Source organism: Corythoichthys intestinalis, chromosome 16, assembly GCF_030265065.1.
Source record: "Corythoichthys intestinalis isolate RoL2023-P3 chromosome 16, ASM3026506v1, whole genome shotgun sequence".
Classification (NCBI taxonomy): Eukaryota; Metazoa; Chordata; class Actinopteri; order Syngnathiformes; family Syngnathidae; genus Corythoichthys; species Corythoichthys intestinalis.
Genome location: NC_080410.1, coordinates 6,084,930 through 6,100,003, shown reverse-complemented (window position 1 = coordinate 6,100,003; position 15,074 = coordinate 6,084,930). Strand labels below are relative to the sequence as shown.

The window sequence follows — 15,074 nt, the reverse complement described above, 5'->3', positions numbered from 1 at the left end:
CATGAACCCTCTGCATCATTCAGATGTTCCCTGGCAAACTTCAGACAGGCCTTCACATGTACTGGCTTCAATAGAGGAACCTTCAGAGCAATGCATGATTTTAGACCATTGCACCGTAGTGTTCTACTGACAGTAGCCTTTGAAACTTTGCATCCAGCTATCTTCAGGTCATTGACCAACTCTTGCTGTGTAGTTCTAGGCTAAGCCCTCACTTTTCTCATCAAGAGATTTTTACATGGAGCCCCAGTCCGAGGTTGATTATCAGTCATGTTTAGCGTTTTCCATTTCCTAATAATTGCTGCAAATGTTGATTTATTCTCACCAAGCTTTCCAATTGTCCCATAGCCTTTTCCAACTTTGTGGAGCTCAACATTTTCTTTCTGTGGTGTCTTTCGAAAGCTCTCTGGTCTTGCCCATGGTAGCAGTTGGATTATGACTGACTGTGGGGTGCACAGGTGACAATTATGAGCTTAAACGGTGGTGAGTGGGTACAAATAATGTTTTTTTTTTTAATCATACAACGTGATTACTAAGTTTTTTTAGATTATGTCTCTATGAGTGAAAATGCATCTATGACTGAAATTTCAGATCTCTACCTATTTTCTTGCAACTTGCAAAACAAGGGGTGCAAATACTTCTGCTCCTCACTGTAGTTCCTCATAATTAAAAAGTTTGCTTTATCTTCAGAATATATTCAATTTCACTTGATAATGTAAGTCATTTATAATTGTTAATGTATATCGAAAAAAAAAAATTACATTATCTTCAATTTTAATGCACATCCTATGTTAAAATTGGTTTTGCATTTAGATTTGAGGAAATGAGGGAACATTAAATGGAGTTTTAAATGGAATTTTGTAAATCAGTGAAAAATACAATTTTGAATGGAAATGTTTCTCATTTATGCCTTGTTTCAGTGTCGTTTAGTAGCCTAATGCATGTGTGAAACCTTTCATTTTCTGAGCCACTTATCCTGACGAGGGTCACAGGGGCGCTGGAGCCAATCCTAGCTGACACCCTGAATCTGTTGCTAGCCAATCGCAGGGCACAAGGACACGAACAACCATTTTCTCAGACACTCATACCTCGGGAAAATTTAGTGTTCGATCACCCTACCATGCGTTTTGGGAGGTGGGGGAAACTGGAGTACCGAGAGAAAACCCATGTTGGCACTGGGAGAACATGCAAACTCCACAGAGGAAGGCTGGAGCCCGGGATTTAACCCTTGATTTCAGAACTGCGAGGCGGACATGCTAACCACTGTCTGTTAGTGTGAAACCTGTTGTGTTTTATTAACAAGTTTGGACAGCTTAAAAATGTTCTCATTTGAAGAAAAAACACTTGCACAGTGACCTTGATTATCTTTTATTAAAGTAAAAGCCACATTTACGCAGAACAACAAAATGCAACTTTCCATGGAATTTTCTGGTGTCCTCAATTGTTGGATGGTCTGCAAAGAGCAAAATCACAGTCAGTCTGTTCACCTTGATAATCATCGACACGGCGAGCGGCATCAGCTTACTTGGCCCATTCTACATTGAGAATAAGATGATCGTATCCGAATCCTGACACGCCCACGATGGCTCTGGCGGCGTCCTCGCGACGGTGAAAACTGATGAACGCGAAGCCCTGCGACACGACCGCATGTTCAGTTTTGTAGTCACGCTACGCGTGAATAAGCGACGTCTTACCTTGGATTGCCCGGTGTTCTTGTCTTTGGCCAGGTAGATCCTGGAGATGGAGCCGAAAGGTCTGAAGAGCTCCTGTAGGTCGGTCTCGCGGGTGTCCTCGGACAAGTTGGTCACGCGGATGGTGGCGTTGTCGTCGGCTGCGGGCAAGTTCATGGTTATTTCTATGTTGCACTAATACCATTTTTGCTCATGGTTTCTGTGTAGTATAGGTTGATTCTGTTCAGATTTTTTTTTTAATATCTAATTATTGCATACTCACTTTAATGTAAAGTAAATGCTGTTATGGTTTGGTCAAACACAGCTTAACTCAGTACTTCTCAGATAGTGGGGCGGTGCATGTGACTCGGGTAACATACTTTTTTGCTGTAGTAGAATAAAGTAATTGCACATCCACTCAGTGGGTGGCACTGGCCCTCTCATTTTCAGAGTGTGCACCGTATGTATCCACAAAACGACCACACAGCAAAAAGCACTGGCGATATGAAGAGCTAAGACGAGGAAATATGACAAAGTATGTAGCGTAGGCTTCGATTTTTAATACAGCATGAGACGAGTTAAGACCGCAGCAGCCAATTCTAAGAGGATGTCGCTTAAAGACATTAGACCCCAATCACATTGATAAGCTGCTTTATTTATTTATTTTTTTTTTTTTATTTTAACAGTGAAAAGGTGCCAAATATTGCTGTTAAACTGTTAAAGCATTCTTTGGAGAAAGACTCATCCAGTCAATGGCATGGCCTGCAAAAAGCCCAGATCCCAACCTTATTGATAACCTGTGGTGGAAATTGAAAATAATGGTCCACAGCAAGGCTCAGACCTGCATGAATGATCTGGCAACTGCAATCAAAGAGTTGGCACCAAACTGATGAAGAATACTCATCAAGTCCATGCCTCAGAGACTGCAAGCTGTCATATAAGCCAGAGGTGGTGCAACTAAATACTAGAGATGTGTTTTGATTATTTGTTTGTTTTTCATTATTCTATTTTTTTTCCTCAGAATGGATTACATATATATTTCCCTGCACTTGCTCTCTAAAATGAACATTAACTGACCACCACGTTTTTTTATACATTTCTTTTGGTGTTTCTGAATGCTAAAGAGTTGAACTTTTGAAGTAATTCATTATTTTTTCAAGCTTTTTATCAGAGTTTGTTCTGCATGATATAATGCCTAAGTGAGTGCTTGTCCGAGACTGGTGATTGCATACTTCCTGCTCGGGGTTGTATTATGGTGGAAGATTTTGATAACTTGTTGGTTCCGTTTTTTTTTTTTAATTACAAACATTGACACCTTTTTAATTGATATCTCGATTCTTGGCAGGAGCATATCGATAACCTTTTGGGATACAAACTATCACACGTAATATCACCATTTCGATATTTTGTCAAACCCCTAGTTTAAATGTCAGAGTATCCTCTTGAAGGCATCGAAAGGGAGGTTTCCACGGACCACCAATGATGGACCCGCGTGTACCTGTTACACTAATACAATAAGAGTTACCTTAAAATTGTATTTTGAATGGAAGATAAGTGCGTTTTCCCTGTGTTTGCTCCATTTCCACAGAATGAAGACAATGATAAAGTAACTGTGATATGTGGATTGTTTCAGCAGCTTCATCACGTTGACAGACGCGCTTCCTTTTAAACCAGTTTGCCGCGTCTTGGCTGTGTCAACGCAGTTCAATTAATTTATGCATCAGTCACGTGATTTTCCTTAAGCGATACCCGCACCGACGCAAGGGCTGCTCCATAAACTCGGCGGGCGCTCCAGCACATTGATGTCACTGGACCCATCACTACTATTTACAATGGCGGCATAGAGGTTGTCTTCCCAGAGAGGACGTAACAGTCTACTAGTTATAAACTTATTTAAATACCAATAATGGCATCAGTGCAGCAGTAGTTATTGCCACACAGGAGAAATTCAATCTTTTGACATTCTTGTTCTCACCTCTGCGGTTAGGCTGCATGGACTCGCCCCTGCGCGCACCACCGTCCCTCAGGCTGGGGGGCACGTATTTGCCCGTCTTGCTCTGGGCAGGCTGCACGGGCTCCGGCTCGGCTAACGAGAGACAAAATGGTGTTAATGACGATTAGGGCTGCAGCTATCGAATATTTTAGTAATCGAGTAATCGACTGAAAATTCTATCGATTAATCGAGTAATCGGATAAAACAAATATATTTTTAGGTGAAGAGCAATTATACATATACATGAGAAAACAAGACATTTCATCTAATCTTGAACCATTTTCAGTCAATCAAGGTCTTTATTTTCGATGTATATTGTTGAAAACAGCCAACAATTGCATCTCAGGTGTAACTAGAATTTAAAAAAAAAGACTAATTCACTGCTTTCACTCAAAAAACTTTTAGATCTTATTAATATATATATATATATATCTTACCTAAAAATGCCGTTACGCTTGATAACACACATCACTTAAAAGTTAGGATTTTTTTCCCACGTGTTTCAATTGAATTTCTCTTTGTGTCGAGCCATTTTTAAGTTCTAGTTAAGTTTTAAGTTAGTCTAAACTGTAAGTCCTGATAGGATTTTGAGTTTTTGCAGTGTTCAAAATAAATGTATGATACAGGCTGTATTGGAGCACATTAGGGACCAGTGCTACTTGGTGTTTTATCCAGCAATGACTACTGAGCTAAAATTGATAGTTAGCATGATTAAGTTTTTATTTTACACCCTCATCACTCCACAATGCTATGTTATGTTAAAGCCTGTATGTAAGACACGTTAGCCACGCATCGACAGTGGTCATAATTAATTGAAACCTAGCCCTCCGCAGGGCTAACGTTCCGTGAGCTAGTAGCAACAGTAACGTTAATCTTATTTATTAGCGCTTAGCGCTGTACTGCTTTAAGATGGTGGCTGTTTACAAACGCTGCCCAGACGCGGCCGAGTCTGTCATTGCGCATCTAGTTCAACATACATGTGATCTCTATGAGACGCGCCAGACGCTGCCTGTTACCAATGTAGCATTGTGCGGGCTAGTATTTAGCAACGTCGGCGTCGTTTGTGGCGGCTGTCGGGTGCGGTAAGTTTTTTTTTTTTTTTCCCCCTCCTTCCTCTCCGCACGTGACAGCGCGTTGTCCCGCATTAAAAGTAGTCCTAGCAAAACGTGATGCTTAGAGCTGTCAAAATAAACGATTACTCAAGGTGAATAAAATTACTCGGATCAGTTTTTAAACTCGAGTTACTCGAGTACTCGTTTCAGCTCTAATGACGATAGAAATCTACTAGTGATGAACGCCTATAAAGTAGGGCTGTCCCAAACGACCAATTTTCTTCCGATAAGTCAGCAGACTATTTTTACGATTAGTCGACTAATAATTATTTTATTTTTTATTTTTATTTTTTTTTACTAATTTAGCAATGAAATTTTTGTTGACGGTTATTAATTCACAAAAACATTTTGGAATACTTAAATGAGATCAAATGCTGATAGCATTAACTAGTGCAAAAGAATGAAATGTAAACAGATTCAGAACATGGCTTCCAAGCACACGCACAGCGCACCCACACAACTTTTTAAATGAACGGCGTATCATTCTGAAGTTTTGTTTCCACTCGAAAAGTTAAAACAGCAGCTGATCTGACGATCGATCTCCATGTTTTGCAACGTGACGCTTTGTTTTGATTAATCTGCGCATGTCAGACGGCAGCTGTCAAACGTCCTTTCGGAATAAAGGCAGTCACATGTAAACGCTGGATCGGAATAGATGAAGTGACATGTAAACAGCTGATGTGAAATTTCCATTCGGAATGATTTGAATCGGTATGAATAAAAGTCAGCATGTAAACGTGGCTACTGACTTCGCCTTTCCAACATGATTCAAAACAATTCTTAAAAAAATATTTATCTAGCATTAATACTATAGTATACTACTATATATATAATAGTATTATAATAATTATTCATTGCCAATCAGATTTTCCATAAAGGGTGTCATTTTAAAGCTATTCTTAGTGTAGAAACTGAATTCTGAAGTATGTGGGATTAACTCCAGAAATAGTTCTTTATATGACGAACATGGATTTTATTTTGAAATGTTCACCGGAGGTACGTTCGCTAAACCGCTAACCGTACGCTTTACACTCCGCAAATGTTTGGCTGTTAACCAACTATTGTTCCATGTTTGAAGTGTCCTACCTTTTCACCCCTAGTTTGCATTTTGGAAAAGACTGCCAATGTTTTATAGCAGGCTAGGGTGGTTAATAGGTTGTCTAATGTGTTTTCCCCCCATTAGCCTCAATGTAGCAATGCTAACGTTTACAGTGTTTAATATAGATAGGTTTCCTTATTTTGTATGTCTGAACTTTAATTCTACGGTGTGTTGATGACCAATAAACATCTGTGAAAGGAACGCACACATGCGGTGATAAAATTTAGCCGTGAAAATTTTTATTTACATTTTAATTTACCGTGCAATAAATGGACTCATTGCATATCGAGAAGGCTTAGCAACTTCAATACAGCATGTCGTTAGATGGACTTACGATCTGCCAGCTTGTTGTCTCCTGTCGTCTTCCAAAATTAAAACTGGTGACGGCGCTATAGGTGTTCATTCACGGCAGACGTGCAGCCAAGCATTGAAGGAATCAGACACAACAGTGTACCCTCCTCTGTTTCGTATAAATAAGTCAATGTTTTGGCCACTCTAGTGCGCTTTTTTTGGATTTGTGCTGCTTTCCCCGCTTGCATACCAAGCGTCCGACATTGTCAACTTTCCACGCGTATATAATTTTTTTAACTCTTCATTAACCATCCACGGGATGTTATGCTCATCGACGCATTTACGTCATCAATGACATCGACGTAGCTCTACTATAAAGGGTTGACATTTTCAAGCATTTATAAGTCGCACCACCTGAACCCGCCGGCTTGTCCTTGTCGGCGGTGGAGAGGCCAAGCTGTTCCGCAAGCTCCTTCTGCATGGGTCCCAGAGTGTCCTTGTAAGGGCAGCGAGTCGTCCAGTGGTCACCTTTGCAGATACGACAAGCCACAATCTTCTGTCCTTTCAGCTTGTTCATAGGATCCTCATCCTGGTCTTGCGCGTTCAGGTCCTAGAGAAAAGTACAAGTAGTTGCACTTCTCTCGCTGCAGGAGCGACTCGCCGACCCTCACCTCTTTGCTGGAGATGAACGTCATGAAGACATCGTCGCTGACGGTGGTGGTGGCCACGTTGGGACCCGCGGCGTCGAATTCGGAGTTGCCAAATTTCTTCCAGTTCTGGGAGGCAAATTTATCATCCTTCGTGATTTCATTTCCACTCACCCACGGCAAAAAGACGCACCTTCCTCCTCGCCACAGCTTTGGAGGCTTTCCTGGTCTCAATCTTGAACGTCCGTACGATCTATAGACAAGTGAAGTTCGAGTTTTATTTTTTTGTTTGACAATGCTGAGAAATAAATCGGAGTTACTTTCAACTTCTTTCCATCGTCGTCGATTTTATACTCTGTAATAGTTTTGATGTTTCCTTTGATGGTTTCTTTGGGGGGTGGAAGGGTTCCTGTCAAAACAAAAAATAAAGTCATTATTTGAGGAAATTCAGTACTAGCAGTTATGCCTGTGCGATGATTCAATTTTATGAATAGGCCTGTCGCATTAACAAATTTTAGTGTGCGATAATTTATCTAATAAATTATTACGTTCTGAAAAAAAAATTTGTTTCGGGTTTTTTTTTTTTTTGTTTTTTTTTTTGCTAATGAGCAAAACTTAAATTGCCATCATATAAACATGCATTTTAGTGCATAAATATGTACATATTTATGTGCTTCTTACTGATCTGAAAAAATTTTGTATAAAAGTGCTGAGAACAATCTTTACTATTTGTAAAGTGAGGCGGGGCACACTGTTGATTGCTACAGCTCTCTTAGCAGCTAGGTTTACTACATTAGCAAGACATCCTATTTGTGGTCCGAATCCATCTGTGTCACGTGTACTGAGCTATCGAATATTTTAGTAATCGAGTAATCGACTGAAAATTCTATCGATTAATCGAGTAATCGGATAAAACTTTTTTTTTTAGGTAAAGAGCAATTATAGTTATGCATTAGGGAAAAAAAGACATTTAATCCAATATTGAACCATTTTCAGTCAATCAATGTCTTTATTTTCGATGTACATTGCTGAAAACGGCCCACAATTGCATCTCAAATGTGACTAGAAAAAAAATTCACTGCTTTCACTCAAAAAACTTCTAGATATTATATTTAAAAAATGGGGGGGGGGGGGGGGGTTCTTACCTAAAAATGTAATTACGCTTGATAACACACATCATTTGAAAGCTATGCGTTTTTCCCACGTTTTAATTGAATTTCCATTTGTGTCGAGCTATTTTTAAGTTCTAGTTAAGTTTTAAGTTAGTCTAAACTGGAAGTACTGATTGGATTTTGAGTTTTTACGTTATTCAAAATAATTGTATGATACCTGCTGTATTGGAGCACATTATGGACCAGTGCTATTTGGTGTTTTATTCAGCAATGACTACTGAGCCAAAACTGACAGCTTTATTATGTTTTAATTTTACACCCTCATCACTCTACAGCGCTGTGTTTTCACAGATTAAATAAAGCCTGTATGTAAGACACGTTAGACACGCATCGACAGTGGTCATAATCAATAGAAACCTAGCCCTCCGAAGGGCTAACGTTACGTGAGCGAGTGACAGTAACGTTATATTTATTAGCGCCTAGAAGTCTACTGCTTAAGATGGCGGCTGTTTACTAACGTCTGTCATTTCGCATCTAGTTCTAAACGCATGCGATATCTATGAGACGCATTGGACATTACCTGCTACCAAACTAGCATGATGCGGGCGTAGTTTTCAGCAACGTCGGCGTAGTTTGAAGCGGCTGTCGGCTGCAGTAAGGTTGTTGTTTTTTTTATTCCTTCCTTCTCTACGCGCGTGACGTCAGCGCGCTGTCCCGCACTAAAAGTAGTCCGGGGAAAATGTGACGCTTAGAGCTGGCAAAATTAAGGTGAATAAAATTACTCGGATCCGTTTTTAAACTTGAGTTACTCGAGTTGCTCGATTATTCGTTTCGGCTCTAGTTGTTTTTAAATAGGAATCCGATCCTTTTCACCCGATTACGATGCTATGAAAAACGGTGCCTTCGGCCGTAATTGATATAACGCAGTTTAATACAGTATCTGCACACTTACTGCGTTTATGAAGTAAAACAAAAGTTGAAATGTTGGGAAAAAAACAATTGCATGTCCTGCGATGTGACCATTGCGCATACGCACATTGCGATGGAGATGTTCAAACAATATATTGAGCAGGCTTAGCTGATAGCATTTACTAGTGCGAAAAAAATGGAATATAAACAGATTCAGAACACTGACTTCGCCCTTCCAACATTATTTAAAACAATTCTTCTAACGATTTTTTAAAAAATTGAAGTTGCCTTTATGTGCGTCGTATCAACGCGCATCATTAAGTTTTTTCCCCACGTACTTCACATTTTTAATCTACTCTGCTGCCGCTCTCGAAAGCTGTAGATCTCGACATCTCTGTGCACAACATGCAGATTGTACTTTTCAGGATAATGGAAACTCCCACTTGGGGAAAAAAAAATATATCCTGTATATACATAATATAATAAAAATATATATGGAAACAGCACTGGCCTGCTTACTATAATCCATGACTGCACTAATGTTAGTTACTTTATATTATAAAGTATTAGTGTGTATATACATATAGTAGTATACTATATATTTATTTTTTTGTTACTATGGCTATGTGTGCCTTTCATTCAAAATAATTTTAATATTTCAGTGTGCCCTCTGCTTTATCTATTTTCAGGTTAACTATATATTTATTTTTTTGTTACTATGGCTATGTGTGCCTTTCATTCAAAATAATTTTAATATTTCAGTGTGCCCTCTGCTTTATCTATTTTCAGGTTAAAACAAACAAAAGTTGAACAGTTTTTCCCCTCCCCCAAAAATGCGGAATGCACAACAGAAAGAGCATCTGAACTCGCACAAAGTATTCTGAAAGTGATTGTCCGGGACATGAGGCCCATTGCAATTCATTTAGAATATAGACCAACCACAAAATGAGTAAGAATTGTTTTGAGCCCTGTTAAAAAGGTGAAGTCAGTGTTTCTGTTGACTTTTTTTGCACTAGTTAATGCCAGCAGCATTTGACCTCATCGTTTGTGATTATTGATATTTATATTATTTATTTATACATTGTTCCACAATGTTTTTGTGAATGAATAATCTTTAACAAAAATTTCAATATTAAATTAGTAAAAAATATATATACAGTGGGGCAAATAAGTATTTAGTGAAGCACTAATTGTGCAAGTTCTCCCACTTAAAAATATTAGAGAGGCCTGTAATTGTCAACATGGGTAAACCTCAACCATGAGAGACAGAATATGGGGGGGAAATTTTTTTTTTTTAATAATTTATATTATTATTTATTATTATTTATTTGCAAATCATGGTGGAAAAGAAGTATTTGGCCAATACCAAAATCTCAATACTTTGTTATGTACCCTTTGTTGGCAATAACGGAGGCCAAACGTTTTCTGTAACTCTCCACAAGCTTTTCACACACTGTTGCTGGTATTTTGGCCTATTCCTCTATGCAGATCTCCTCTAGAGCAGTGATGTTTTGGGGTTGTCGTTGGGCAACGCGGACTTTCAACTCCCTCCACAGATTTTCGATGGGGTTGAGATCTGGAGACTGGCTAGGACACTCCAGGACCTGGAAATGCATCTTACGAAGCCACTCCTTTGTTGCCCTGGCTGTGTTTGGGATCATTGTCATGCTGAAAGACCCAGCCACGGCTCATCTTCAATGCCCTTGCTGATGGAAGGAGATTTTCACTCAAAACCTCTCGACACATGGCCCCATTCATTCTTTCCTTTACACAGATCAGTCGTCCTGGTCCCTTTGCAGGAAAACAACCCCAAAGCATGATGTTTCCACCCCCATGCTTCACAGTGCGTATGGTGTTCTTCGGCTGCAATTCAGTATTCTTTCTCCACCAATCACGAGGACCTGTGTTTCTACCAAAAAGTTCTATTTTGGTTTCATCGGACCATAACACATTCTCCCAGTCCTCTTCTGGATCATCCAAATGCTCTCTAGCGAACCGCAGATGGGCCTGGACGTGTACTTTCTTCAGCACGGGGACACGTCTGGCAGTGCAGGATTTGAGCGGCGCATTGTGTTACTGATAGTAGCCTTTGTTACTGAGGTCCCAGCTCTCTGTAGGTCATTCACTTGGTCCCCCCATGTGGTTCTGAGATTTTTGCTCACCGTTCTTGTTATCATTTTGACGCCACGGGGTGAGATCTTGCATGGAGCCTCAGATCGAGGGAGATTATCAGTGGTCTTGTATGTCTTCCATTTTCTAATAATTGCTCCCACAGTTGATTTCTTTACACCAAGCGTTTTACCTATTGCAGATTCAGTCTTCCCAGCCTGGTGTAGGTCTACAATTTTGTCTTTGGTGTCCTTCGACAGCTCTTTGGTCTTGGCCATAGTGGAGTCTGGAGTGTGACTGACTGAAGTTGTGGACAGGTGTCTTACCGATAATGAGTTAAAAACAGGTGCCATTAATACAGGTAACAAGTGGAGCCTCGTTAGACCTCCTTAGACCTCGTTAGAAGAAGTTAGACCTCTTTGACAGCCAGAAATCTTGCTTGTTTGTAGGTGACCAAATACTTATTTTCTACTCTAATTTGGAAATACATTATTTAAAAATCAAACAATGTGATTATCGTTTTTTTTCCCCACATTCTGTCTCTCATGATTGAGGTTTACCCATGTTGACAATTACAGGCCTCTCTAAAATTTTCAAGTGGGAGAACTTGCACAATTGGTGGTTGACTAAATACTTATTTGCACTACTGTATATTAGATTAGTCGACTAATCGTAAAAATAGTCTGCTGACTAATCGGGAGGAAACTAGTCGTTTGGGACAGCCCTACTTGCCCTCCTCCTCAAAGTTTATTAGTGCCGTTGAAAGAGATACAGACCCCTCAATATATAAAAGAAGTGTCATTCAACTTGTTGTCAGTCGACATCACAGATGTTATGAAAATATTTCATAAAGGTTGAAAAGTTACCTAGTGTTGCTTTAAGGCCCTAAATTCAAATAACAATTCAAGACAGTTTTATTTAAGACCCCACGAATGCCATTTGGGCAGTTTTAGGTTGCAGCACTACTTAATAGAAACACTTGTGGCAGATGAGTTTAACGTCACTTCAAAAATGGGAAGTGAATAGAATATGTCATAATCGTAGTTTTTCAACAATTAATTAAAACTGTGTTATATCATCATCCATATCATTTTCCCCATATCGCACAGCATTAAAATAAGTTATATACATTATTATGCCACGAGAAAACTTTGGTTTAGGCATTACTTTGTATTTGGGGGCTGACAGCACAAATAGGCGAAGAGGAAAATAATTACGACAGATGGTTTGCTCTTCATTTGCATTACTTTTGCGCCGCATTGTTTTATGTTTTATTTTTAAATTTTGAGCTTTCTCTGATTAAAAACATCAGGCATGGAGCTAGTTTTTGAGGGGCGTATGAATACGTGGTCACAAGGAAAAGACGGCCAGTCAATTAGGTACTAGATGACAACTTCCCCACTACCACCCGAAACATATGTCGACCATTTTTCTTTCAGTTTGCATCAACTGTCCCACTAATATATGTATATATAATGTAGCAGAAATCTACATAACAAATAAAGCTTGACGTCAAGCACGTGGAGGTGCAAGTCGCCTTGCTGGCCTTTACACCGGATGACGACGCCGCGTGCTAGCATGCTAACAACACGAGTACGAGTGTTTTACCTTCATCGACTTCCTCTTCGACTTGGTCGGCCCAGCTGGGCTTGGAGCTAAAGGACGGATTGAAATGTTATTGGGTCTAACAGATAAAAGCATAACTTTTTCCAAGTTAGTACTCACTCGTCGTAATCAATCGACGGCATCTTCCTGAGGGTTCGGTTAGCTTAGCATCAAGACCGCTAAAACCGGAAAACGTTAACCATTTACCGCGACTCTTACATCACTTCCGGTGTCCGAACGGCGTCCAGAATAAAAGCACTTGCTCTTGCGAAGTAAATTCCTCAGATTAATACATTGGAAACAATAACTTGGCCACGCTGACAGTAAGGATGGAAAAACCAAGGCTTTCGGAAACAATGAACCACTTTTGAGTCACTTTCGTTTCTTTTTTTATTTTTTTATTTTTATTTTGAAACCTGTCCTGTTCAGCTGTTTGACACGGATAATGGACGTCTAAGTGCCCGTATATTCTGAACAGTTTTAATGTTTCACATTGAGAGTCTGACATACTCCCATCGGTCTTTGTCAGGTGACGTAACGCTGTCATAAGCCGCAGTGCATTGTGGGTCGAATCGCCATTTTGAGTGCACACTTATTGTAAACAACTGAGCAGTGAGAATCGTCTTTGCTTTCATCATTGTCTTTGATAAATGGGACACTCGTGTTGTTTGAAAGGCTGCCATACTAAATCACACGACAAAAATGGCAGCAAAGTTGACCACGACGTAAGATTTTTTTTTTGTTTTCCCGCTTGGAAAAGAGGTCATAGACAGCAGGTTAAGGAACTACCGAAGCGGCGTCGGATGGCATGGGTCGCAGCGGTGAAACGACTTTCTACACCATATCTCCCTTCCTGCGTGTTTGCTCTCGGCATTTTCATAAAGGCAAGTCAGTTTTTTTCAAAGTATTGATACTGAATATTCTGTTTTTTTGCTTTCTAAAGTCGCTATTTTCTCATTGGCTAACCTTAGCTAGCTAGCCTCACTTGTAAACTACAGGCAAAGAGGAAGGGCAGTTGAAATGGGTTAATCTGTACGTGATAAATCAGTGTTTAATTTATTCAGTCATCGTTTATAAAAACATTAGAGAGTGAATGATTTGAAAGATAAAGGTAAACAGCAAAAAATGCACAGAAATATTTATCAAGAGATCTGATGGGATGGTAGCATGTTTGATTAAGTGTTAACGATTGTGAAATGCCATGGAAATATCCAATCTTACCTAGCTTTCTAAATAAAACCTGTGATTGCAGGTGAACCAGTTTATGAAATGATGGAGACTGACCCAGACTGGGCACCATCCCTACATCTGGGACACACATCTGTTACACCGACAAACACTCACGCCCTGCAAGACAAAGTAGGCGTGAGTAGCTACGGAAAGAGACACTGCAAGCACCAGAGATGGGGGTCCAGCAGGATGCAAACATTGAAGAGCTGCAGACCAAGGAGGGACCATCTGAGCCTGGTGAAATAAACAGTCACCAACAGAATGAGGAGGGGACACCTGACGCTGGAGAAGAAAGTGGTCAGCTTCAGACTGAAGAGGGGACACATGAACCTGGAGAAGAATGTGATCAGCTCATCACAGAGGATGAGACGCACAACACCAATCAGGATGTGACACAGACTGTGATTATTGACTGTTGTGAAATTTTCACAGAAAACCCATCAAATCTGAAAGCACGTGCCCAAATGTTTTCCAGCTACAAGCACCACCACACTATGAAGTATTTAACCCTTGTGTGATCATAAAAAATATATAACGCATCATACAATTTTTACAAAAAATGTAGACGTATTTTAAGTGTGATAACTAAGTCATTTCTGAATATTTTTTTACTTTCAACCACTCAAAATGTTCAGTGGCATCAGAGCTATCTATTCACATATAGTTTTTATTTTTAATTTGTACTTTTTTGCCCTCTATTGACAATAAATGCAGCACTGCGCTACGACCAAAACTAACTATGTTGGATATATATATACAAAACAAAATTGAATTGGAAAATTTCATATCACACAATTAGAGCCTTGAAAAGGTCAGTGAGTTATAACAACAGATTTTTTTTTACCCATGCCCATATTTGGCAATGGCCGTTTTTGTGTATAATACCCCTAAACATATAATTGTTTACAATAATTGTAAATGTTTTGAGGTGCGATAACTAAGTCATTTCTGAATTTTTTTTTACATTCAACCCCTCAAAATGATTCCGTGGCTTCAGAGCTATCCATACATATATAGTTTTTATTTTTTTATTTGTATTTTTTGCCCTCTATTGACAATTAAAGGAGTACTGTGCTACGACCAAAACTAACTATGTTGGATATATATGTATAAAACAAAACTGAATTGGAAAATTTCATATCACACTATTAGAGCCTTGAAAAGGTCAAAGAGTTATAATATCAGAATTTTTTTTATCCATGCCCATTTTTGGCAATGGCCGTTTTTGTGTATAATACCCCTAAACATACAATTGTTTACAATATTTGTAAATGTTTTGAGGTGCGATAACTAAGTCATT

The 15,074-nt window shown here is 39.3% G+C and overlaps 1 protein-coding gene across 1 annotated transcript; it reads right to left on the bottom strand.

Annotated features, from left to right (window-relative positions):
* Positions 1-1,346: 1,346 nt before the first annotated feature.
* Positions 1,347-12,784, bottom strand: eif3g (eukaryotic translation initiation factor 3, subunit G). The gene is made up of 10 exons (XM_057817929.1): positions 12,665-12,784; positions 12,548-12,594; positions 7,130-7,218; positions 7,003-7,062; positions 6,834-6,938; positions 6,577-6,772; positions 3,643-3,753; positions 1,692-1,828; positions 1,523-1,629; positions 1,347-1,450 (listed from the first exon to the last, which is right to left on the bottom strand). Exons 1-10 carry the CDS (start codon positions 12,685-12,687, stop codon positions 1,435-1,437), a joined length of 891 nt encoding a protein of 296 aa, XP_057673912.1. The 5' UTR covers positions 12,688-12,784; the 3' UTR covers positions 1,347-1,434.
* Positions 12,785-15,074: the final 2,290 nt, after the last annotated feature.